General features: G+C 40.3%; 2 protein-coding genes across 2 annotated transcripts in view; one reads left to right on the plus strand and one right to left on the minus strand.

Moving 5' to 3' along the window:
- Positions 1 to 27808, plus strand: part of SLC26A8 (solute carrier family 26 member 8) — a 32688-nt gene that overhangs the window by 4448 nt on the left and 432 nt on the right. The window contains 17 exon segments of the mRNA XM_063135940.1: positions 1421 to 1560; positions 2135 to 2251; positions 4148 to 4323; positions 4890 to 5054; positions 8042 to 8191; positions 10882 to 10964; positions 11809 to 11956; positions 13577 to 13690; positions 14846 to 14923; positions 16703 to 16798; positions 17767 to 17873; positions 18738 to 18807; positions 20985 to 21077; positions 21178 to 21312; positions 23876 to 24223; positions 26179 to 26233; positions 26355 to 26554. Of these exon segments, the coding sequence (XP_062992010.1) occupies positions 1421 to 1560; positions 2135 to 2251; positions 4148 to 4323; positions 4890 to 5054; positions 8042 to 8191; positions 10882 to 10964; positions 11809 to 11956; positions 13577 to 13690; positions 14846 to 14923; positions 16703 to 16798; positions 17767 to 17873; positions 18738 to 18807; positions 20985 to 21077; positions 21178 to 21312; positions 23876 to 24223; positions 26179 to 26233; positions 26355 to 26554 (2275 nt within the window).
- GPX7 (glutathione peroxidase 7) overlaps positions 1 to 27808 on the minus strand; it is a 47086-nt gene that overhangs the window by 2943 nt on the left and 16335 nt on the right. The window lies entirely within an intron of this gene.

Genomic DNA, 27808 nt, shown 5'->3' on the forward strand with positions numbered 1-27808 from the left:
CAGGGGTGCCTGGGAGCATTCGTGCCCCCTTTTCCAAGGTTAGGTTTTTGGGGTTTTTTTTATCTTGCTAGAAGTTTAGCTCCCTCCTCCTTTTCTTTTTTTAAAGCTGTAAATGCAAAGGATCACATTTACAACTAAATGGGGAAATAAGGGGGAGGAGGAACAGGATGGTCCCTCCCTCACAGAATATCCAACCCTCCCCTTATTTATTTTTTATTTATTTTTAACAGCTCCATAGCAAGAGCAACAGATGGCAGATGCCATCCTCGCCTCGCTCCAAGCTAAAAAAAAAAAGTCAGGATAAGTGCCCGACTTTTTTAGAATGGAGCTTTGGGGCTTTGCCCCTGGAGTGCTTCGGAGTGGCGGCTGCATCATGTACATCACCTGCCACCATTCCAAAGCTACTGTGGGGGAAAGCGCCTGTCTAGACAAGCCCCTTGTTGGAGCAATGTATAGACAAGCCTGACTTACTACACCACTTGGACCTTTCCAGGGTGCTGATCTACTCCTATTCCTATTCCAGAAAACTGACCTTGCTATCCATTCCTGAAACCTGACTTTGCAGGGGAAAAGCAATCCATAGGTAAACCCTGCAACCTAGGCCACACTAAGCCCTCATCATAGCAGAGGAAGAACAAAAGATTTTTAGATTATGTGGACCCTTCAGATGTTGTTGGAGTGCAGTTCCCACCAGCCTTAGCCAGCATAGCCAATGGTAAGGGATCATAGGAGTCATAGTTCAACAAAATCTGGAGGGCCACATATTCCCCACTCCTGTTGTGCAGAATACTCTTTTGCAGTTATGACAGCAAAAAACTTATTAGCCTGTCATCACTGCATTCGTGCAGAGTGGTCCCAGTTTTTCTGAGTAGTAAAAGGATTGTTATGTCTTAGCCATCTCAGGACTCAAAAGCACAATATTATGGTTCTAGTCATTCCTGGAGGATGGTTTGGTGCACCAGCTATATCCATTCATGGAGACTGCGGATATGAGCATAGTAACACACATCTTAGTTAGATCACATTTGGATTACTGCAATGCAGTTTACACGGGCTTCCCTTCAAAAGTGTCTGTAAAATTCAGTTTGTCCACAATATGGCAGTCAGGTTGTTAACTGGAGGTATCTATCAAAAGCATGCGGTTCCTCTTAAACAACTAACTAGCTTCTGGTCTGTTTTTATGCCCAATTCAAAGCACTGGTGATGATCTTTAATAGGCTTTAAATGCTGCCCTTTAAAGGGACCTGGATATCTGAAGGACAATGTTCTCCCATATGAGCCTGATTATACGTTAATATCATCAACAGTGCATGAGAGGTTTTATTGTTAATGTTTAGTTCATACATTACTGTGTCACAAAAAATACATTAAAAAAGATTTTTCCTAGTCAGGAATATGCCTAGTTGCACATTTATTTCAGGTTCTCGTGTTCACGCTTCAGGAAGTTAATCGTTAAGATGTTTCCCATTCTAAACTGGCTTTGTTCATATCGTGTCACAGAATGGATTCTAGGAGACATACATGCTGGCATAAATGTAGGCATGGTTCAGATTTTTCAAGGTAAGTAAGCAGTTTTCTTATTTCTATCTATTCCCAGCCATCCACCCATTTCCCTTTGGCCAAATTGTGATGATTGAGAGGTCTGCCTTCTGATAATGCAAGCTTCGAAAGTGGATAGTATTTTATTACATAATAGAACAACAGAATACCCCAGTCTTTTCTACCCATATGAAAATGTCCTGGACTAGAGTCCCTCTTATTCTGACAAAGAGTTTGTCCTCTCTGTAATAGACAATAGCCCCTTCTGATAATATATACCAGAAAAAGCAGACTGGGAGTGTGTACCCTTTTAAAGGAAGTAGGTACACCTCTTTCCTCAATCAATGAAAGAAGAATTTCAGTTGTTTCCAAAGTGTGTTAAAGTGAAGTGGTCTAATATCATATGTTCTGATTCTGGAGATGAGGCCAAATCTATAATCAAATAATTATTGATCATAATAATAGGGGGGAGAATTGGCTTGCTTCTCATGGGTTTCCCCCACTCCCTACAAATACATAATGAACTTGTTGTTTCAGCACTATCTAATCGATATTTTGGTTTTGTTGTTGTTTTTAAAAATGCACATTTTCCCAGGACTATCAGGAATATTATTAACTGGATTACCACTACCAGTTATTAACAGTTTTTACTCTGCTTTTTGCTGCTCTTTAACATATGTCATATTTGGAACTTCACGCCATGTGTCCATTGGTAAGTATTGATCTGCTCTGTTAATTCAATCTATGGGGTCTATGGGTTATTTGTCTACAGAGGTGGTAGGCAGAGCCATTTTAAAATTGGTTTTTATGAATCAAGACTCAATGTGACAATTAGATTTATTTGTTTCTAATAAATATTTGGCTCACAAGTCACTTCTTTGTACTGAAGTATTGTTTTTATTATTATAATCTCCTCCATTAAAACATTATTATCTGTGCTAAAATGTTATGTGAAGAGGCTTGCATAGACATTCAGGGAAGATTAATAATGTTGTGTCAGATTCAATTTCTCTTCATCTTACCAAGTTTAATATCTTCATTTTATAACAGTTATTCTTTCTTCTACATTTCTCACATAACTTTCCTCTCAATTGATTCATAGTTACCTTTACCTTTGTTTAGATTTACATATTAGCTATCCCACCCAATTTTGGGTCATCTGCAAATTTGATAAGCATTCCCTGCACCTCCTCATTCAAATCAATAGTAAAAATGTTGAAGAGCACTGGGCCCAGGACTGAGCCCTGTGGTACCCCGTTTGTTACCTGCTCCTAGTTTGAGAAGGTACCATTGATAAGCACACTTTGAGTCTGAGTCTGTTGCTAACTGTGGATCCACCTAATAGTTATTCCATCTAGCCCACTTTTAGCTAATTTGCTAATCAGAATGTCATGGGGTACTTTGTCAAAAGCTTTGCTGAAGTCAGCATTCCCACAGTCCACAAGGGAGGTTACCCAATTGAAAAATGAGATCAGATTAGTCTGGTACGATTTGTTCTTGACAAATCCACGCTGGCTTCTAGCAATCACTGCCTTATTTTCAAGGTGCTTACAGATTGACTTCTTTATAATCTCCTCCAAAAATTTCCCAGGGATGGATGTCAGACAGACTGGTCAGTAGTTCCCTGGTTCCTCCTTTTTGCCCTTTTTAATGATAGGGACAACGTTAGCCCTCCTCCAGTCATCTGGCACTTCACCCATCTTCCATGATTTTGCAAAGATAATAGACAGTGGTTCTGAGAGTTCTTATGCCAGCTCCTTCATTACTCTAGGATGCAGTTCATCGGGCCCTGGAGATTTGAACTCATTCAAAGAAATTAGGTGTTCCTTGACCGTTTGTTTATCAATCTCAAGCTGCAATCCTGCCCCTTCAGCTTGTACTTCACTTTTTCCAGTGCTCCAACCCTGCGAGCTCTGATTTCACTGCACATTGGTCTCTTGGCAGCCCAAGGCAGCTATGCACAGTAGGTAGAGACTGGCTGCCTAGTCTATACCTTCTGGGTCCCATTTTGAAAGGCATTTGACACCTTGAGCTCCTTGTGGTGTTAAGAATATTGCAAGCTTTTCTGCAAGTTACTGGAAAGGGACAGTGTTGCAGTTAATGAGTTCATGGGAATTTTGACCACAGCTAGCCTTAGGATCTTTATAACCTGCAGTGTGGGATCCTGTGACTTCTTCCTTTTGCTCCTCTACTTCCTCTCCCCATCCCGCTCTCTCTGACCTTCCACCATGGCTGGGATGCATGTGCTTGTTCTCTCCTGACTGTGTAATGGAATTCAAAATGGACTGAACTTTTTTTAAAAAAAAATCTACACTGTACTTGCATTGTGCATGCAAGAATATTTGTGAGTAAAACTGTTTGCTTCATTAAAGAAGGACGTGGTCTCCTTTATTGTTCTAAGATAGCCTGTGGGCATGTGGGACTGGTAAATGCATATTCTGTTTTTTGCCTTTTTGTTTCTTCTCTGCTAATTGTCTTTGTAACAAAAGGCATCATTACTAAATAATCCCAATAGGTGGAAAGGTGGGATATGTAATAAATAACAAAAGGGGTAGTTGAAATTGCTATGAATTTCTCTTTAGCCTTTGGTTTCTTCTTCCGGCAACAGGTTCTTTCAGTATTCTAAATGCAATGGTGGCAAACTTTCAAAACACACTTAATCTCAACATTAGATCAGCAGGGAATGCCAGTCTGGCCAACTTCTCCGATGAAACTTTTATGAAGAATTATATGGAAGCATTAACTTATACTGCATCTACAACATTTTTGGTTGGGATTATTCAGGTAGGAAATGTACTTGGTTTTAATTTCTTATGATTGTGTTTTTAAAGTATCCTGAACTGGGAGGCAAGTGACTTCTGGGTTAGGAAGGTGTGGGGAAAGATGGTCCCGGGGATTAGAATCATAGGGGAGGAGGAAATGGGATCAGGCTTTAGGAGGAGAGTGGCAGAAAGTGTGGCCATAGGCTTAACTCAGGCATCTGAAAGAGTTGACTAATTTAGGGAACAATCCTATGTATGTTTAGACAGGAAAAAAGGCCTGCAACTCCCAGCATGCCCCATACTGGCTGGGGCATGCTGGGAGTTGTAGGCCTTTTTTCTGTCTAAACATGCATAACATTGCACCTTTGAAGCCTTGTGACATTAATTGGGAGACTCACATTTTGGAGATTTCCATGCTTGTAGATCATGCAACATGAACTCCAAAGAGAAAGCCCAGCTTCTTCAAACACCAAACAGGCATTATGGCAACTCTCCATAAATGGGGTGGTATTGTGGGGAATAGGGGCTTATGACTTGGCCTCAAAGCCCCAATATTCTTGTTTTGTTTCTCTCATGTCTTCCTTTTAGCTGCTTTTAGTCTTTCTCGGCTTGGGATTTGTCACAACATATGTATCGGAAAGTCTCATGAATGCTTATCTCACGGCAGCTGCTTTGCATGTTATTATATCCCAGCTCTCCTTCATCTTTGGAATTGTGATTGACTTTCATTCCGGCCCTTTGGCATTTTTTTATGTGAGTAAATTGAGCCTCAATACAAAGCCGTTCCTGTTTCTGGGCAGGAGAAGTGGAGGTCAGCTTAAGAAGTTGCAAACAGAGGATTGCAAGTTACTGGTTCAAAAAAGTGTCTTCAGATTGCAAATGGATGGGCACTGTTGGGCTGCTTATCTACTCCATTATTAATAGATTAATTGTTCTGCCAAGCTCATTTAAAGAAAGGGGAACAGATAGTTAAACAGTTCTACTGTCGCTTCTGGGTTTCCAGCAGAATGAGGTGGATCAGGAGATTTGCAGGAAGGAAGGCAGTCCGCTACCCTTTTTAAGCCCATAGCCCACAGCAGCTGTCTCCAACCTAGTGCCCTCCAGATGTTTTGCACTAGCATTCCTGACCATTGTCCAGGCTGGCTAGAGTTGATGGGAGTTGAAGTCCAAAACATCTGGAGGACACCAAGTTAGGGAAGCCCAGCCTGCATTAGGAACACCCACTTATCATGAAGCGGGGAGGAGACTGCATGGATTTAATAGATTTTTAGCTGTGTAAATTACATTTATAGTATTCTGGTTTTATCTGCATGCCGCCCTGAGATCCCAATAATAATAGGGCAGGATACAAATGTTTTAATAAACAAATAAATAGTGCTGCACTACTCATACACACAGCTTCTGCTTCAATGAACCCATTGCTATGAACCCATAATGAGAATCCAGACCTGTTACTTCCCCGTATAGAAATGCATGCATTTCTCCCTCTCTCGTGATACCAGAACCTGGGGTCATCCCATGAAGCTGATTAGTGGGAGATTCAGGACAGATAAAAGGAAGTACTTTTTCAAACAATGCATAGTTAAACTACAGAATTCACTATTACAAGATATAGTGATGGCCACCAGTTTGGATGGCTTTAAAAGGGGTTTGGATTAGGGTGACCATATGAAAAGGAGAACAGGGCTCCTGTATCTTTAACAGTTGCATAGAAAAGGGAATTTCAGCAGGTGTCATTTGTATATACAGAGAACCTGGTGAAACTCGTTCTTCATCACAACAGTTAAAGGTGCAGGAGCTATACTAGAGTGACCAGATTTAAAAGAGGGCAGGGCACCTGCAGCTTTAACTATTGTGATGAAGAGGAAATTTCACCAGGTTCCCCATATATACAAATGACACCTACTGAAATTGCCTTTTCAATTCAACTGTTAAGGTTACAGGAGCCCTGTCCTCCTTTTCATATGGTCACCCTAGTTTGGATAAATTCCTGAAGGCTATTATGGCTACTAGTCATGATGGCTATGTGCTACCTCCAGTATCAGAGGCAGTACACCAGCTGCTGGGGAACATGGGTGGGAGAATGCTGTTGCACCCATGTCTGGACAACCATCTGTCAGGCATGCTTTAGGGTGGATTCCTGCATTGAGCAGGGGGTTGGACTCGATGGCCTTGTAGGCCCCTTCCAACTCTGCTATTCTATGATTCTATGATTCCTGTGTGTGAGTTCCCGGTCAACAGCTGATTGGCCATAGTGTGAACTGAATACTGGACTAGATGGACCCTTGGGGCTCCATCACATTTATTTTTTCCCCTGGTTTGCCTTTTTTTACTGCATTTTTACCTCTGTTTCATAAGTACTGCAAATGCTCTTCCCTTTCAGAGTTATAGCTCTTAAGGAGGGCTTTAGCCTTGCCAAGTTTGAATCAAGTTTGCCTTGATTTTAACGAATTTTTAAAATGGAAATTAACCAAATTCTTACATCTGTGTAATTTTTAAAGACAAAGAGATTAAACTTGTCACAGTGATAGCTCTTAAGGAGGCCTTTAGCCATGCCAAGTTTGAATCAGATCAGTTCATCCCTTGACTTTTTAAGGATTTTTAAAATTCCCCCCATAAACCCTTTCCCTGATAGTCCACCAATGTGAAAGTCCACCTGTTTGCATTTGTGAAGGATCTATTTTCCTTTACTTTGATAATGTGAAGCTGTGCATTTCCAGTTCATAAAATAGAGATCTGCTGGTTCCCATTGATTTCAACTGCAATGTACATCCAAGTCATACTAAACTCTGATGCATGCTTACCTTTGAGTAAACCCCATTGAACAGAGAGAGACTTACTACTGATAAAACAGAAGACATCAGAAGTAACCATACAGTTGCAGAACACTTCTTTCCAGTTTGCTGTTTTAGACTTTAGAAAAAAAGCTTCTGAGTGACCACACTATTAAAAGTCAATTCTATACATGTTTACTCAGAAGTAAGTCTCTCTCTGTTAAATGGGGTTTACTCAAAGGAAAGGATGCATCAGATTTTAGTATGACTTTGATGTAAATAAGTAAGGGAACCAGCATACCTTTATTTTATGAGCTGGAGATGCACAGCTTCACATTATCAAAGTAAAGGAAAATAGATGCTCCACAAATGCAAACAGGCAGTTTAAGTGGGGGAAATTAAAAATTCCTAAAAAACAAGAAATGAACCGATCTGATTCAAACTTGGCATGCTTAAAGTTCTACATAAGAGCTCTCAAGATCAGAAGTTCCATCTCTATCTTTAAAAATGAGGGAGCTGGAGAACTGCCCCGCCCTCCCCTTTCGTCAGCAAGACTCCATTCAAAGCACATGCCCTCAACAAAGAAAAAAGCAAGAGGACAGCACTACATGGAGACTTCAAGATGCATTAAATTCACTTGGGGAAAATAATCCAGACTTTCCCCATTCTAGGAAAAGTCAGAAAAGGCTGGGGACGAGGCGGGTTGTCATGTGAGTACCATGCTGCAAAACCACACACCAGGCGAGAGTGCATTAAATCGCTGGTGTGATGGAGCCCTACTCTGATCCAGCATGCCTCTTATGTTCTTAAACTATTAACCTTTTTTAAATATATCTATGCTCATTCTGCCACAATGGGGGAAATGGCTATAATTATCTAAGGTTTGCCTTTGTTAGTCAATGGTTAGTTAACCCTTGTAAAAACAAACAGCTTCTGAACATTTTTTGTTGGTGCTTTTCTTTTCAGAACTTGGTATATTACTGCATGGGTCTTCCCAAAGCTAATTCCACCAGTATACTACTGTTCTTGCTTTCTTTACTAATGTTGAGGATCAGTAAATGCATTAAGATAACGTACAAACACTATCCTGTTGAGTTTCCTATGGAGCTTTTTTTGGTAGGTATCATACATTCTTTGAATAAAAGTATATTTATGCACCACAGACAATCGTTTTTTCACTAGAAGAAAAAAAAATCCCTTAAATCCCTTAAATGATGGCTTTTAAGCATAGAACTGTCCATGGAACAGCCTTCTTCAAAATTTGTATTGTCTTTAGACTTTGGAAAGAAGCTCCATGAAGGAGACGGGGTGATTCACAGAATAGTGGCTTGTGTGGTTCATACTCCATTTGTGTCCTGTCCTGTCCTGATTAGAGGACCACCACCATTAATTGTAGTTAATATCTCATTAAACAGGTGTTCATCTTTATACACTGGCCCCAATATTCAGTTGAACTAAACTTCTCGATCGTCATTTATATGACTGACTATATACATATATATTAATAGCAAACTCAATTCTCCAAATGCTGTCCCTTATGTATCCAAAATGGCAATATCCATTCCACACAGAAGAGGAAGGGATCTGTAGGCTTAAGATTTGCAGAAGTACAAAAAAATAGTTAAGGAAAAATGGTGGGGTAGCGATTAAGACAGAGGACCCAAAACCAGCCTAGTGAAGACTGAGCACGTTCAGTGGGCACAGAAAACTGGAGGGGGGAGGGGGAATAGAATGGAGTGTCTGGAAGAGGTGTCCACACTGCAGTGTCCACACTGCAATATCTGTTACTGGTCCCACTTGTGACTTTTATATCTGCTCTTTTTATTGTCATAGCTGCAGCCCAACGTGGGCATTCTCTTCTCTCACCTACCTCACCTGAATGTATGCATTGATTGAGTCCAACTACTGAAATTAATAAAGACATCTGCATGTCTAGAAGCACACTGAAGCAAATACCAAAATCTGGATTGGGGCATCTTAATATCAAAGGCTGCTTCTTGTGTTTGTGAACAAATGACAGACAGTGAGAGAGAGAAGAGAACAAGATGTATGGGCTTGATTTATTTTTAGACGAAAAGGAGACCTTGGTCCATTGTGTTTAGATTGCAAGCTTGAAATGTTAATGGGTCATGGAAATCCTTCACCATAAATTTGAAATATATTTAAAAAGAAAGTGACAATTGTTAGTGTTTCTGAACCTACCGTGTGGCTATCATGACACAGGAACAGGCAATGCAATATTAATGCTTAACTTGAAACAATAAATTTTAGCATTGTAGAAATTGAAATAGACGTGGTCTGCGTCAAAGTTATTAACAATGTTTGCATGCTGCTACTAATCTATCAAATAAGGAAAGAAAATGTATAATAATGTGGAGATACTCTGAGAAGGGCCTCAGTAAAAGGTACCAGTGCAGTCTCAGTTAAAATCATAGTTGTCTGAAGCAGAATCAAAGCCTGATATTAGAATTTCAGGACAGCTTTTTAAACTGCTGTAAGCATCCTCTTTATATATATATATGTAGCCATTTGAAAAATCTCAAGCACTGAAGATGCTTCTTGATGTGCTCTGAGAACTAAAAGATGCTTGCTTATGTGATCATTTATTGCCTGTGATGGCTGGTAGTTACAAGCTCGTGAACAACACCCCATCTGCTGAAAAATGTGGGCTGAAGCTGCAGAGAAACATTTTGTGAGTTGAAATGGAGTCAGAAATCTGAATTTTTGCATTGAAGTGACAAGAGGAAGTGAGGGCAGGAGAGAGATGCTGTTTGCTTTTGTGGAAACTGCTTCTGCTTTAAAAACTAGCACTGTGAGGTTCATCAGATGAGTGTTTTATCGCACACTCGCTACTGCCCACTTACAGCTGTGCACACATCGTTTAGACGACGATGTCCGCCTCTCATGCACCTCCTGCTCCTTCTGCTCATTATTCCTTTGCAAAATAGACTCCCCCAAAAATCTGCCTTTTTTTTTTTTAAAAAAAAAAGGAATGTGCCTCAATCACCTGTTGCGTGCAGGAAAAGCCATGCAATCAAAACAGCCCCTGAATGGGCCATATGGGCTTTGTTTACTTCCTCTTTCCCATCTGGGAAGAGAGAAGAAGTAATGAGAGACAGAAGCAGGGGCAGAAAAGTGAGGGTAAGGAAACACGACCCCCCACTCCCCGGTGTGATGATGCTCTGTGTGTCTAGTTACATGTCTGCTACCCAATATTCAGCCTGTATATTTATAGAGACTATAAACAGAAATTTAGAATTGAATGCAGAATATGAATATCAAATGTTCAACTGAGTTACCATATTTGTTGTAAACCGCCCAGAGAGCTTCGGCTGTGGGGCAGTATATAAATGTAATAAATAAATAAATAAAAATATATTATAAACTTACGAACCAAACAGAAAGCAGAATCCCAAATAGGTCAGTAGTTACTCCAAGGCCAAACTTCATTTAGCCAGTAAACACGATGTCTCCAGTGCATTCTTCTCACAAGGAAACTTGCCCTGTAAACAAAACTGTTCCCTTCCCAGCTGAGGTATAGGGAAACTCACAAAATCCTGCCCTCTGGTACAGCAATTAGTGTCGGGGGGGGGGGGGGAGTGTCCATTGGCATGGATGGCTGCTTTTTCCAGACATAATCCTGCCCTACCTGCCATGACCTGACCTGCCATTATGCCTCCCTTTGTTGCAGTCCTCTTCTCTCTGGCCAGAACAGGATAGTTACTAGCTCCATCACAGACTGACAGAAAGACATACAATAAGTCTTTGGCTCAAATAATTTATAATTCCATTGTTTTCTTTTACAGATTATTGTATTCACCATACTTTCTAGCCAAACACGTCTGTATGCTGAATCCAGTAAAGGAGTGTTTACAATGGCCCCTGACAGGTTGGTAAGCCACACCAAATATAATATGTCACTTCATTGAATACTGCCATCTAAAATTTCACTTGGGATTTGCTAGAACTATGTTAAAGATGTTTTCTTTTTTAGGATCAGTCCCCTAGTTTTGGAATTCCATTCCAAGGGATGTCTAGCAAAGCAATGCCTTGTGGTCCTTCTCTTACAAACCTCTCAGAGCTTGTTTGCCAAGTTTTTCATTCTGCCTATACTGACATCCAGCTATTTGTTGCGGTGGCCTTGTGCATACATGTCAGTAGCGCTTACTAAAGTCAGCACAATTTAGCACGTGAGAATTAATATAGGCTAGAGCATTTCCTTGTCAACAGAGCCCTGAAGTGAGCATGCATGCTCACTTACAAGATGTAGTAGCAGTGGTTGCTGATCAATGTAAACATTCTATGCTCTTGCAAACAGTGCTGTGTGTACACCACCTATATTCACGAAAAGTCTTAATTATTATTGTGTTCTTCATGTATATATTCTCAACAGGAGTTAGCAACACTACTGTGGTAAACCACGGCACTAGTTTCTGTCCAAAATGGTATTGTCTATATATCTACCTATTAGTATTTAAAAGATTTATATCTTATCTTTCACTAAAAGCTTCCAAGACGGCTAATAATGCAAATGTATCATTCCTTATTTGAGGCGTAACAGATCATGCTCACAAAGTCACCACTATCTGCTTGGTTGTCATGGTGTTTGTGCTGAAACAGAAAGAAGTAACCCTGTAAATAAACAGAGCTACAGGACATTATCTTGGGCAGAGTTCTTAAGGATGTGATTTCTACAATACACAGGGGGACTCAAACTTTTGCTTTTATTTCAGGTTTCTGCATCCTACATTACCTGACTTTTCGAAATTAAACAAGATTGTATTACATGCTTCATCCCTGGCAATAGTGAGCTATTTCCTTCTCATTTTTGTGGGCAAGAAGTATGCAAATATTCACAACTATCACTTAAGACATACCCAGGTAAGAGTTCAGCATCACATTCCAGAAACTCAGGCCATGGCTAGACGAGGGCTTATCCCAGGGATCGCCCTGGGATCATCCCTGTGCATCCAGATGACGCATAGGGGATCCCGGGGGCAGGGAGGAATGATCCCTCCCTTGGGCCAGGATATCGCCCTACCCTTTTAGCCCGCTTTTTTCACGGTCCCAGGCTGATCAGTTTGTCCCAACTCCTTGTGAGTAACCATGAGCCAGGACCTGCACAGAGTTCCTCAGGAGCTCTGTGTCCATTGGGGGTGTGGGGAGTGGGGGAAATTAATTTCTGGGGGGAAAACACTTACCTTCTGTGCACGAGCACTCATGTGCTCAGTCTCCTTTAAAAGAAAAAATGGTGGCTGCAATGCCGCGCGCTGCGTACAAACCAGGGTGACGAGCTTGCGATCATAAAATCGCAAGATCACCTCCCTCCGACCCCCTCGTCTAGCTGAGGCCTCAGTAGTCTACTGGTAAATTTTGAACTACAGTATTCATCATGATAGTCTCATAGCCACACCCTCAAGAAGCCAAAAATACAGGCAGCTGTGTTGATCCATATCAACAAACCAATTCTAGGCGTTTTTATCTCAACCAGGAGAAGGTCTTTAATAAAGCTATTGGGTCTTAATTACCCATTGAAAACCAGACCAACCCAAAATACAATAAGGGAAGTTCACAACAATATATTGTTGCTGAAAAAGTTCATCCCCTGCCCCAACACTTACACACAGCTACTGTGAGGACTGCAGCAAAGAGGGAACAGGAAATTCTGAGGGGCTGGCACATTTTTAGAGCGGAGCTTTGGGGCTTTGCCCCTGGATCGCTTTGGAGTGGCGGCTGTGTCATGTAGATCACCTGCTGCCACTCCGAAGCTACCGCTGGGGAAAGCACCTGCCTAGACAAGCCCTAGATTGCTTTTTTTCAGTTTATCTATAGTCTGGAGGTGGGGAACTCATGCACACACCTTCTCAAAGCTTATTGGTCTTAGATTCCCCTCCCTGGAAGGAGCCATGGTCCCACTGAGAGGTCTTAGTCTCCACATGGTTGAAGAGACTTGAGCGTAGGCTTCAGAGCTGAGGAAAAGGAGGAAGTGTCTGAGGTGATTTTTGGTGCTTAGCAACTCGCCATGGGCACTGAGTAGCTGTGCCAGTGGGACAATCCCTCATCTTGGAATCCCTAGTTCTGTGTTCCCATTTCATCAAGTAAGCCTTTCTCAGCTAAAGTATAGGGTTGCTTCCCTCATAAATATTATTTATAGCGAGTCAATCCACTCATACTTTTTACAGTGATGGGGGATGCTTCAGGGTGGGAGGGTTTGGTGGGGGGGAAGGGTAAAATTAAAAGGGAAAGAGAACAATGCTTCTCCTGATTGGAGTCATATGCTTTCCCTTGGGCTACTTTTAAATTTTAGATGCAGCACACGAGTTTACCATAATGGTTGCAAACAACAGATGCCTCTTATTCCTTATCAAAAACTCTCACTGTGACTAGTTCCTTTGAGATTTGCTGTCATTTAAGATTTGCTGGTAGAATTAATACCTGCATTCTTCAACAGTATTTTTTATCATAATTTGAGAGGGATTAATTTTGATTTATCACATACAGGATTTAATGGCCATTGGGCTATGCAATGTCTTCAGTTCACTTTTTAAAAATTTTGCTGTCAGCTGTGCTATGTCTACAACTGTTGTTCAGGAGAAGACGGGTGGAAAAACTCAGGTGAGCTTGTTGATTTTAAAAGGCATTGATTCTTTCAGATCTCATTTAGGATTATTTACTAGGGAGAGGGTTTTTTCTACACAATATGGAGCTAAAGAAGGTTCCGAGCATTTTTATTGATTCAACATAATCATATTTCAAATGGAGTATGAATTTAATTGCGTATAAACATGAAGTATGAATTTTATGAATTTTTAATTTAAATAAATAGACAAACATGTAAATGTGATTGTGCAAACAATCAATATCTCATGAGTCCTTTGATAAACATGGCTTCTTGAGAATTGCCTCACTGTAGTTTAAAATGTTGGTTTAGTTTCTTGTTTTAGGAACAGTTCAGACATTGTCTTTGTTATTTATATGAAGGATTTTGGTTGTTTTTGAGAGTGCAGTCATGTAAATAAATGTAATGGGTGGAATAGTTGTTTGTGAGTAACAACTACTGTGCTTTCTTAGGTTTAGAAACACTTCACACAAGTTATTTATTTATATTTATAAAAACATTTATATACCATATTTTAGCCCTAAAATGGGTCCACAAAACAGTTTACAACCAGTTAAAATCTTACAATTAAAAAATGGAGAGCATTAAAACAGGTCAAAATAAAAACAATTTAAAATGACCCCATGGCAGGAGGAGAAATTATTTAGTTGCCCATGATAAAAGAGAGCAAGTAACAGACCAACCTAATGCACAATTGGGATGCTACCACAGAGAAGCCCCTGTCTTGTCTCCCTGCCAACCACATGTCTCTTGGTGGCAGAACATGGAGCAGGGTCTCTGAAGTTAACCATAGGCAGCTTTACGTAGAAGGAGGCAGTCTTTCAAATATCCTAGTTTCAGGTCATAATACCAAGCACCTTGAATTGGGCCCAGAAACAAAATGATGACCAATGTGACAAGTGAAGATGCCACATAAGAATTTTGTTTATAAAACTCCTGTCGTAGATGTAATAATGCTATATCCTTCTATATTTCTATCAAATTAATAAGAAATGAACAAACTGAAATATCAGCATGTTAATCTCCATTAAACACACAATTTTGAATACTCTCTGAATAAGATACACTGTTGTGGATGACAAAATGAACTCGGTAGTGGAGCAAAAAGTGATCCGTATGGCTTTCTATTTCTAATGCAGTATATTTATTAGCTTGCAGCTCTGATTGGAGTTTCCTTAATGCTGGTGGCTGTGCTAAAATTGGGCTATTTCTTCCAGTTCCTTCCTAATGTAAGTTAATGTGAAACAGAACCTCAGTAAATTGATGGCAGTCCTTGGACACATTTATGTTATGTCAGTTTGGGAGATAGCTCTTTATAAAAACTCTATCCCTTGGCTGTATGAACATTAGCACGTCGAACATGGCTGGGAGACAGAGGAGCACATTCATTCATACGTTTGTTTTGTTTATGAGATGTCTATTAAATAAATTCTCTAGGCATTGTTCAATGCTTCCTTTAACAGCTCTCTAGGCTGGACTGTACATCTGTGGAGAAGCAGCTCAAGGGAAATCTTTCCTGAACCTTCATGTCAACTAAGAGAGAGAACTAATGGGGGTGCAGAAGACCAGCCTTCTATCGTGTCCTCCATTATTGCATGGCCATGCAGTGTCATTTTATGGTAACACCTAGAATGGCACTGTCTTTCCACAATGGGCAGAGTTGGGTTTATTTATTTATTTATTTATTTATTTATTTATTTATTTATTTATTTATTTATTACATTTCTATACCGCCCAATAGCCGGAGCTATTCTATATCGCCCAATAGCCGGCAGCACCATCTTCTCTCTCTGAAGGTGATGGGGGATTCCCATTAATGTTTGGCAGACCTCTGCTAGTAGTAAAATCTAATACTAAGAAACAGCTTTGCAGTACGCCATGTCCATCTGCTGAACTTTTCAAAATTCATTTCTATTTAATTTCTGTTAAACAAAGAAGATCTTTATTTTTAAAGATGAATTTCTGCATGCCTACATCAATATGTATTGATTATTATATTATGTGTAGATACAGGTCCTTTTCAGGAGCATTGTAGTTGGAGGTTATCAGATTTTGTGGGGAAGTATAATATGTAAATATAATGGTAGAAGCTCTGGGCTGTGTCTTGATGGTGGCGCATTGGCGCCATGAGGCATCAAATTCCCATGTTTGTGCTCCTTCACGTTATCCCCATGGCAAGGAGCACAAATGCAGGTTTTGAAACCTCACTGGGAGGAGGAGGAGGGGCCGCCGTTGCCATCCCATGCACCCCATTCCTCTCCCTCACCCCATTTTTCCCTCTTCCTCCTTCCTGGGCAGGTTTTGGGATGGAATGAGTCCAGTGGTTGTCACATTGAGGGGGATATCCCACCTGCTGCCAAAGAGAAAGCAATTGCAGAGGGGGGAGATGTGCGGCCAATCTCTCTCACCACAGTGGTGCTGCTACTCTTTGGGCAGAGGGGCACAGGGCAGCCACCATGTTGCTGTTGGTGCCCTTAACTTTTGTGCTTAACTTTTGTGAGGTTTGCGGTATGGTGGGCGTAAAGAGCAGGCACAGTTAGAGGACGCACAGAGACATTCCAGCCTCCTCCTCCCTGTCCAGTGATGGCGACCAATCAGGGGTCATCATTAGCTGGGACATACTTCCGGCGCAAAGCCAGAGGATGGCGACAGATGGCAGATGGACATCTGTGCCCTGCTTGCATTAAAAAGTCGGGGTTAGTCCCCGACTTTTTTAAACCGGAGCTTCAGGGGAATGCCCTGGGACAGCTCTGCAATGGCTGCTGTATCATAGAACTGACCTAGCCCCACTGTAGATCCATCTGGAGGCTTTCCTCTCTTCAAGACAAGCCCATGGAGTTATATAATATTAGATACCAGTATAACTTTTGAAAATAAACAAAAACTGTTCGTTCCTACTTAAGTAATTTCAGTTCTTACTCTCACTTTATATAATAATGCCCTGCATATTATCTGCATATTATCATCCAGAACTGGCAAAAGAATAACCATTTTTCTAACTCTTACAGGCTGTTTTGGCAGCGATTGTACTGGTCAACATGTTCCCATTTCTTGAAAAATTTATGGATGTCCCTTTCTTGTGGAGGCAGGACAAATATGATTTTGTAAGTATTACATAACCTACACAAGGCTGGAGAGAGAAATGAAGTGGGGTAGCAGAGTAATGTTACCCCAGTGCAATAGTGGTTGTAATGCCAGTGTAGCTCCACATCTATATCTCTTTGGACTCTGCTAGTCAAAGGGACCTAGGATCAAATTAGACAAGATGACAAGAGAACCATGTTCAGATATCCCATCTCTAAATTTTTACAAAAACCAAAAACATAACCATTCAGGTGTCCCAATTTAGATTAGGACCATGGCACTGGGAAAGAAGGTGTTAAGTCTCCCCCCCCGGTGAAATTTTCCCTTATGAAAATATCCCCTTTAGGCAAAACATACAGCTGTACATGAGTTTTTTCTAATTGGTCAACATCAAAACTGGTAAACTGGTTTAAGTGCACCCTCCAAATGAAGCTTTGAACCAGCATCAGATCTTGATTTCATATCCTAGTCTGGAGGGAGCTCCTTAGACCACAGTGGCCCAGCTTAGTCATCATGAAAAACTGTGGTTGAAGAAACTAGGAAAGTTTTCTGAAGCTGGTGTGGAAGGATGGAACACGAAGAGGGAACATAGGGGCCCATGCCTTTTCCCCATACTAAGTCATGGTTTATCAGACTGAGCATTATATCTGAACTGAGCCATTATGAACAGCACATAGAAGTTATGACATTTTGCACCTCAATCCAATACATGTCAACCAAGAAGTAAGCCCTATTAAGTTAAATGGAACTTATTCCCAGGTAAGTGTGTATATGATTGCAGGATTAGATGATGTAGCATGTATGAGGACGCTACCCTGAACTTTGACATGAAATCTACGGGTAACAATTTTTTTCAGCTTTTTCATTCTCCATAAGTCAAACATGTTTTCTCGTCATGCTGTACTTTGTTTTATTTCCAGTTTTGTGCCTGTTAAGTAGATAATATTATTGTTGTTTCTTCTCTTCTCTTTTCTTCTTTTACTTACAGGGAATTTGGATTGTGACCTTTCTGGCTGTAATCTGTCTGGGTCTGGATATTGGCTTGGGAATTGCTATGGGATTTGCCTTTTTCATAATAAGTGTCAGGTCACACAGGTAACTGACTCCTATTGTAGCATTTCCATATGAAATAGCCAATAAATGTATGTGGAGAAAGAAAATTATATTGTTATAGGAATATATTAGAAAAATATGGTTTCTATAAGAAGAGGTAAAATGTAATGAATGTGATTAAAAAAGGAACTGTGGCCAGATTATGATGATCTCTGTCTCTTGATTTCAGTTGTGGAAAGTTAAATAGGATATTGTAAAATAATAATACCAATAATATGTAATATATTATGGGCTCAGTTAGCTCATTTGTGAAACACTCTAAAAGTAAACTTGACATTAGAATATCACATTCTACTGCAATATGGTCTGAACTTAGGCCAAACTTCTTGATGATAAGATCAGTTTGATAAACCGATTACTTGGAGGACTTGTGGTCTCTTCCTTGCTTACGTTCTTTAAGCAGAAGCTAGGCTTCCTGCATCAAGCGGAGGGCTGGATTAGATGGCCAGCAAAGCCCTTCGAACTCTATAATTCTATGTTCACTCAAAATATTTCAGTAGAGGTCTAATTTTTTTTCACCTGTTCATAATGGGCAAAAGGCAGGATGATGATGATGATGATGATGATGATGATGATGATGATGATGATGATGATAATAATAATAATGGCCATCTTATCAAGCAAATGCCCTCTCTTTTGGGGCACTGATTTTCCACTTTTTGAAACTATGTCCCCAGTTGGATCATTGTTGTCTGTATCCATCACAGTTTCCTTCCTTTTGTGTAAACAAATTATTTCCGGGGTACTTACAGGGGGAAAATGGATAGAGTGAAAAGTTTGGTACTGTTGGCACTACTCAGTCTCTAAGAAGAAAGGAAAGGAGAACTAACTTATATCTTGTTTCAGAATGAAGATGTTGACATTGGGTCAGATTCCAAACACCAATATTTATCGCAGTTTTTCTGACTACCATGAGGTAAGGGGCCTGGGGGAATAAAAATTTGTTGCTGTATAACCAGCCTCTATCAGAATCATCAGGTTCAATTAAGTTCAAGAACTATATTTTGACAGGGCATTATGTATAATTACCACAATTATGACTGGTAATGAAGAGCCATACTTGAAAAAGCCAAGTTGCTGGCTACCTGACAGTAGCTCTGGAAAACATATGTCATTGTGGTCCTTCTGACAGAATATAATTAACAACTACAGTGGCTGCTATCATCTTCTTCCTCTGACATCAGCAATAGAAGCAGATTTGTGATGCGCAAATTGTGCTATTATTTGTATTTTATTTATTTATTTAATTACATTTATATACCGCCCCATAGCCAAAGCTCTCTGGGCGGTTTTTCCACTACCTACATGTTGCTTTACACGCATGATTTATCTGATAATGGATCATGCCAAAGGTACAAATTGCTCTTCTTCAGAAAGTCCCTGTTTGTTAGCCAAGCATCTCAATTAATACGCCTAAAATAGGCTGTGCATCTAAACCATAAAACAATCCTTCAGGTCTTTGCTAAAAGGTTATCCTTCTGTGTTGGCAGCTAGGTCATTTTCAGTACCATCAGAAGGAAACTGAAACAAAATCCTGTTGTAGATTTCCACAGTCTGCAATTCATAGGTCTTTTTGCACATCATCAGACGAGTCTTTTATCGCATGCTTGTTACTGGTCACTCACGGTTTTTTGTGGGTCCTTTTGATGACAACACCCACCTCCTGCTCCTTCTGTTCTTTTTTTCTGCAGCAGAATAAGACCCAGTAAATCTGATTTTTTTAAAATTGAAGCGAAACGTGCCGCCATTTCCTGCTGTGTGCAGGAAAAGCAGCTTGATAAAAACACCCACTGAATGGGCCACATGGTCTTCACTGCTTCCTCTTTCTCCTCTGTGTGAAGAAAGAGGAAGCTGCTCGTTCTTATTGTGGGACAGCGGCGGCAGGGAAATGTGATTTTCCCACCATCTGATGACAGTCTTTGTCTGGCATTGAGAAGACCAATCTGACACAGCAAGGGTCCATAAACTCAGCCCCCAGGGCCAAATCAAACCCTCTGGGGTTTACGATTTGGCCCTCCAAGGTTCATCAGACGGCCACCCCCCTTTCCACCCAACCACCAATCATTTGATATTTTCCTGGCCTTTGTGCATTCCATCCATCACCCACCCCCAATTCTAAAAGATTGAAATGCTTCTCTGAAGGCTTAGATACTGGCAGTAAAAGCTTTAAGATAAAATATCACAATCGATATAGATATAGATTTGGCCTTGCCTGTTTGGCCTTCCATCCTACCTGTTGCTGGAATGCAGCCTCCAAGAGCTTCTCCGAAATGGTTCTGCATCCAGGATATTCAGTGAACTCATTCTCCAAATACTGATTATTATGTAGCTGAAATGACACCATCACTACACAAGAAGGAGGAATCAGCAAGCTTGTCGGGGAAAGAGGGGAGACTCCAATATTTGCAAAATTACCCCCCCCCCAAAAAAAATAGGAAAAAAAACTTAAGAGGGGAGGGACTCAAAAGCAGCTTAATGGGGACTGAGCATGGTAAATGGGCATGGAATGTTGACTGATAGTTGCAGAGGAGTAGGCACAGGAAGGGACCAGAAGACTAGGGAGCTGTCTATACGTGGGGAAAGCCCCAAAGTGGTTGTGAATCTGCGCTGCATTGGTTAGACAATGCAAGCGCAGCTTTGTAGCCACCACAGGGCTTCCCCACGATTCTGCGTTTTGAAATAGTCAGGGATTTACTCTGACTTTTTTAAACAGAGCGACATCTGATATCGCTCTGGGGCCAATCCAGGGGCAACTTAGGGGCAACGCCTGGTGGAAGGCAACTGGCAATTGATTGGCTTCCACCAGGAAGAGGGCAGGAGTGGTGCTGGTATTCGGATGGCCACCCAGAACCCCCTGCTCCCTCCTCAGTGTCAGAATTACCTGGCACTGCCTCAGGGGAGGGAAAGCGAGGGATTTAAGAGGGAGGCGGCGCCAACCTGGCACCATAAAGAAAGCCCCCAGGAGGGACAGTGGCATGGTATATCTTGGAAAAGGGTATGGCTGGCTGGAATCGTGAAAAGGAGCACACTAAGCTTGCAAGGTTTTGTTGCAGGTCTCTCTAGTAAAGCTTTACATTGTGTTTTGCTTTTTAGGCCATAGAAATTCAGGGTGTGAAAATATTCCAGTGCTGTGCCTCCATTTCATCTGCAAATATGAAACATTTCAAAGCCTACATTTTACAAAAGGTAAATGATTGCCCTCCGAATGATGAGCAGGGATTTGGAGAAATCCCTGCACTCAAAAAAGACTGCTGTCTCTGATAACCTATCCCTATTTCTGTTTCAGATGGACATGAAGGCAGTCCCTCTTGATGAACATGAAATGAGAGCTTTGATCTCAGTCAGTATGTCTAGTATGAGAGGACAGAACAAGGATTTAAACTGTGCCTGTGTTTGCGACCCCCCTGAAGCATTACCTAGGGTCAGAGATTTCTCTTGTTGTTGTTTTTCTTTAAACTGAAACTATGTCAGAACTCCCAGACTGGTGTCACTAAGGCAAAGGCTTTCACCTTCCCTAAATCTAAAGACTCCTGATATACACATTTACACAGAATTTGACTTTAAAAATTGAAAAGTGTAATTTATCATTTATATTTTTAATTTATCTATTTGATTTGTATCCTGCCTTTCTACAAAAAAATGGCACTCGAGGTGGCTTACAGGCCCAATTAGAATTGATTAAAACAATACATTAAAATACATAAAAACACAACAATTACAAAATAAAAAATAAAAAACAGCACTCAGACAGACAACAGAGCCACTTATAGGCCAAAGGCTTTCTTGAATAAAGCAGCTTTACCTGCCAAGTGAAGGACAGCCGAGAAGAAGTGAACCTACATTAGAGCATTAGCTTCTAAGAAATATGTCACTGGAAGAATTTGAGATTATCTGTATGAGGCATTTATTATGTGCTCTTCATTTCCTACTCATGGTTGCTTATGATGATGTCATTACCCTCCAGTTTCACTTCTGCTTTTAAGCAGCATTCAGCAAGGTTTTTTTTAGAGCAGGGAAAATGTGAAATTATTTAAAGAAAGCAAAAGAAAACATGGTTTCCACTTGCGTATTTGCATTATTCCACTGTACCACAGTGCCACCTAGAAGCAGAAAAGGAAACTCTCTTTGTGTAGAGCTCGGATCTCAATTCTGCAGCTAAACTGAAAGTGGAAACAGCAGATTAACAGCCTTGTGTAGAAAAGCTCCATGCGTAGAAAAGATGAAGAGCCTTATCCTATGTTTATCTACATGTGCAAGCAGACCCTTACTATGGCCCATGGCGACTGGCCCCACCCTTGTGCCAATGCAAAAGGGGTACTGGTGTCATCACCAGTGCAAGGGGAAAGTCCTTATGCAGCATAGGAGCACGCTGCACAGAATGGGAATGGGAACAGGGTAGCCTTCGTTCTCTTGTGCTTCTTCTAGGGACCCCTCAGAATGGGATTACCAACTCCCATAGTGAATGCAGTGAGATTTTTATTTATTTATTTTGCTTTTGATAGAGAACTGTTCTACATCAGTCATTTATTGTGTACCCATCATTCTCTACCCACAGTTGTTTATGGGTTTTAGATAATGTCATGACACTCCAGTTTTACTTCTATTTTTAAACACACCTTTGGCAAAAAAAAATCTGCTTTTCTAGATGAGGCTGTGCTGTATCTACTTTTGGTTTTGTCACAGAATTGAGATCCAGTTGTACACAGAGTTTTCCCTTTTCTGCTTTTCCACTACATAGCTTCTAGGTTGCACTATTATAGCAGAATAATGCAATTACACAAGTAGAAAAATCTTTTTTCTTTCAGTTTCAGAAATAATACTCAATTTTCCCAAGTCAAAAAAACCTGGGAAAGTGCTCTTAAAAAAATAGAAGCAAAACTGGGGGGAATACAATGCCAGCTAAAGAACCTTGGGTAAGGAACAACGAGTGCTCAATTAATGCCTCGTGTACAAAAGCTCTTTTTAGAGAAGGGGAAATGCGTTATTATTTGTGAATGTGAAAAAAAATATGTTTTACAATTGTGCAATTGTACTACTCCGCTATACCATAGTGCCACCTAGAAGTTATGTAGCAGGAATGGAAACACTTTTCATGTACTGCTTGGATCTTAATTCTGTTGATACAGCAGGTTATCAGCTTCATGTAGAAAAGCTCATAGCATCTCGTTGGCTTTCCAAAGTATGCTGTGGGGGCAGGTGAGGTATAGGATGCTTTGAAACAAGGTTATCATGGCACCATTATTTATTTATTTATTTAAAACATTTATATCCCGCCCTATATCAATAAGATCTCAGGGCGGCGTACAGATAAAAGCATACAGTATAAAACAGTAAATATACACAGCTAAAACCAAATTAAACCATAAACCAAATTAAAACGATATATAATTTAAAAGCAGTAAAACTATTAAAACAGTTAAAACAATGTGCCTGCCTCATTCCCAGAATGCTGTAGGGGGCAGTCCAGATTATGACAGCATCAACTCGTGACCCTCTTGTGCTTTCTTACAGCTTTGTCTTTTTTCTTAACCCAGAAACTCCATTAAAGAGAAAAAGACAGAACAGCTACACAATTCCTTCCTACTGCTAGCTTTAGGAGCCCTGTCTGGAAGTCCCCTAAGTCTTCATGTGTACTCAGACCTATTTATCAGTATGGACAAAAAATCCACACTGTTTTTTTTAGTCCAACAGTGAATCAGAATTAGTACTAGTAATCATCCAAAAGTAAATTGGACATAGGTAGATGGTTCTCTAAGATAAAGATTAAAATTAAAATGCTTTCTGATAACATTAAATTATGTCGAGAATAGCAGAATTCTTGGGTATGTGAAGTTTCTGGATGTGTAATGCAGCCATGTTCTACTTATGAACATCAATGTACATGTAAATGTATAAAATATATATTTTAATAAAAGGAAGTAAAAATGCAGAAATTACAATATCATCCTACCCTGGTCTAGAATTTCAACTCTCTTGCATCCTAGGTACCTTATACAGAGAAACTTCTAAGGCGTGTTCACACAGCTAATGAGTCATTCTCTTCTTCTTCTTTGGCCTTGGTACGTTGGACAAGAAATGAGAATAGATACCCTTCCGATACTCAATGCATTCAAATCCCAACTGCCAGAGAAAGGGCAACAGGACATGACTGTGTAAAAAGGAGAGAAGATCTAAACAAATTATGGCATTGCTCAGACCCTCCTTTAACAAGATCCACAACTCAGTTGTATCCACCAGATGGAGAGTCTGCAATATACATGATTCACACCATTATTTTAGACTTCAGCATGGTGCACTTCGTTGATTTACAGGCTTCTTATTTATTACGGGAGGTACGTCACCCAAATTATTGTACATTATATACTTTATGAGTAGTACTATTTATTTACCTTTTGGTATTTATTTATTTACAACATCTGAACACTGCTCCACATCTAGACATATTCTAGAGCAGTGAACAAGAAGAGATAAAATGAACAAAAGATAAAAAGAATGAAACATGATATTAAAATTATTCTTAAAACAACAACAGCAGCAACAGAGTGCCAATAAAACTGAGGCTGGTCAACCAAGGAAGGCTTCCGGGAAAAGAGCTGTCTTCAGGAGGTGTTGAAAACAACACAGTGTTGGCCTCTGCCTGACTCGAGGCAAGGAGTTTCATAGGAAGGGAGCCACACATTGAAGGCTCTTCTCCGGATGGACTCCAGGCAGTACCATAGGTCCATTTGGAACTACCAGGAACATGTCTTCTGATGACCTCAGTGACCAGGTTGGTAAGGGAGAAGGCACTCTCTCAGGTATCCTGGTCCCAAGTTGTTTAGGGCTTTGTACAAAAGTACCAAAGCCTTACACATATTTCTTAATATTTATTTAAAATATTTAAAGACGGACAGAAAAGAAATACTTTTGTAAGCCGCCGTGAGAGCCTTTTTTGGCTGAATGGTGGCATAAAAATGCTTAAATAAATAAATAAAATAAAAGGGTTATGTCATCAAAATAATAGTCATTTCATTTTTTCATTCATTTATTGCATTTATATACCACCTTTTCCCCAAGGAACTCAAGGTAGTGTACATTATAATTCTCTCCATTTTTATCCTCGCAATAACAACCCTGTGAGGTAGGCTGGGCTGAGAGTCAATGTCTGGCCGAAAGTCACCCAGTGAGCTTCCATGGCTGAGTGGGGACTAGAACACGGATTTCTTGACTCCCAGTCCAACACTCTAGCTACTACGCCAAACTGGCTCTTTGAGATAATGTCAGTACTATCTTAGAGACTTCTTTTTAATAAATAAATTAAAGAGAATAAACAACACTGGAAGATTGCCTAACAATATATGTCTTTCATTACATAGTACTTCCATAGCTTAAGTGGAAATTATGAATTCCAAAGGTTAAAAATTTAGTTTGTGACAGGAAATCTTAAATAGGAAAGACTTTAGCTTCCCTTTTACATTTTGCTTTTTAAAAAATGACCAATTTTTCAATCCCAGCCCACTTTCTCATATTGACCTAGGTTGCATGACATTAACCCACCATGGGTGATCAGCTGTGGTGGATTCTTGTGTTGTGCGAACCCAACGCAGTTTCTGCAGGGTGGCTTATTTTTCACAAACAACCCACTCTGACAGCCCATACACCATGCACATGGTATAGTCCAAACCCAGCAAGGCGACTTCATGATGAGTTGGCAGGAATGGCTACAGAGCTACCTGGCCAATAAGGCGAAAACCCTCTGTCTGGTGCTCCTATAAATGGGGAAAAAATGACACCAGAGAGTGCCCCAAATGCTTTCACCGTGTTTTTTTTAAATGGTCCTGTGCAAGTGCGCAGGAGCAAAGGAGCTACTTTTAAATCAGTTTTCATTTCTGTGCGCCGCCTTGAGATTAGTGCAATTTTCGGTTCTGATTAGGCATGCATACAATTGCATTGGTAAAAATGTAAAATAGATGCATTGTTTGTAAGCATCCCATACATGAGATTGTTTACCAAAGACGAAAGGAGAATGTATGCCATACCCCTAAGCAGAATGGATGCCAATCAAATTTCACTAAACTTCTTGGCAGGATTTAACAGTACGTCCTAAATCCTCACAATAGATCTGATACAGGCTGGTTTGTGATCGCCTACAAGATCCTAATTGAAAGAAGTATTGGAAGCTAGCCCTGACCTCCATACTAATGACAAGCAAATTAAATGCTTGCTCTCAAATCATATTATGTCTTATCAATCTATGTATAGAGGAGGGAAACATTGCTAATGTTAATATGCTGTCTTCCTTCTACAGCTCTGTCATGTGTTTCAGAATATTGGTATCACAGTCCTCATAGCTGCCTGTCATCGTGAGTACAGTAACCATATTTCTCTAGTTAGCAATTTTGGATATTGTTTGTATGAATAGTATCAGTGTAAAGCTCAGCCTTTTAAACATGTAATTATTTTTGCATTTTTTTTATCTCACAGCCACTGTAATAAAGACCTTTGAAAAACAAGATTTTTTTGACCAGTGTGTTACTAAAGCACGGTTCTTTCCAACGCTACATGATGCAATGCTCTTTGCCGTGGAGCCAGATCTCTTGCAAGAGACTGTGCAGTTTGAACGCAATAATACACTGTCTGAACATGAGGAACTGTTAGCTGAAGTGTATTTAGATGACCAAAAGGTAAAGTATTTGATGAAAGTTCATAATGAATCTACTGATCTGACAACTGTAAATCCTTTTTTATTTTTTTTATTTTTAATCTTTCTAAGCTGCTCTGGGAACTTTGGCTGGAAAAAAAAATCATAAATGTTGCTTGTTCTCTTTTAACAGTTCTAACAAATCTCAAATGATCTTACCAGATCTGGGTGACCCATATAGATTTGGGGAAACGTTTTGCATAAGTATTCCCAAGTCTGATCTACAAGTTATCTTCCATTTTTTCTTTATGGTGATGAGGATGTAGCTCAGGCCAAAGATCCCTGGGTTCTGGTAAATTGTGCTCCCCAAGCCCATGCTTTGGTCCTGCCTGGAAGGGGTCATGTCCAAGGCAGAAAATACTGCTGCGAAGAATATCATAAGTGATATCATAAGTGAGAAGAATATCATAAAGGCAGCTTTCTAGGGACTTTTCTACTCAAGGTTTTTTTTTTAAAAAAATGCTCCTTTACCTTGCTGGATTGGCTCCTTTACACGTGTTTTCTTTTTACCAGCCTGTGGGGTGGGTTTCTTTTCCTTTCAATATGTTACACAACCACTAGGTGGTGCTCTGATGCAGCAGACTTGTGCAATTTCACTAGGTTTCTATAATACTATTCAGAAGAAATACTGAGCTTTTCTTGTGGGGGAGGGGGGTAAACATGATAATAGCTGCAAAGCACAGAAGAGGCCCAGGAGGAGGAGGAGGAGGAGGAGGTTGTCTAAAGGGCCCACAAACTACCATGAGTAAGAAATCACAAGTGCACAATAAAAGCCTCATGTAGAAAGGATCTAGGAGTCAGCTGCTCAGGCATTCTAGATGGAGTTTGGGGTTCAAAACAGAACCTGTGGGCCAAAGGACATTATTTAAATCTGTGTCTCACAGCTGCATCATTTATTTATCTATTTTATTCTGGAGTAGATCCAAGGTCCTCGGTCCAGATCTTAAAAGACCGCTTGGGTCCTGATCAGGACTGGGGTCCTGTACTAACTCTAAAGTAAAAAAAAATGTTAAAAGACAGAGCTGCTAGACACAGATTTCAAGCAATGTCTGTTTTGGACCTAAGACACTTGTAGCAATGTGACTAGTAAGCCATAGACTAGCAGTGGGCCCTCCACACAAGCCAACAGGACTTATTTCTAAGTAGGTGTGAAATAGATTTTAGCCTTAGTCAACTTGAACAATTTCCTTCTCTCTCAAGGTTGCCAGATGCCTTAACATGACAAATTGAGTTCACA

Source organism: Elgaria multicarinata, chromosome 1 (genome assembly GCF_023053635.1).
Source record: "Elgaria multicarinata webbii isolate HBS135686 ecotype San Diego chromosome 1, rElgMul1.1.pri, whole genome shotgun sequence".
In the NCBI taxonomy this organism is placed as follows: Eukaryota; Metazoa; Chordata; class Lepidosauria; order Squamata; family Anguidae; genus Elgaria; species Elgaria multicarinata.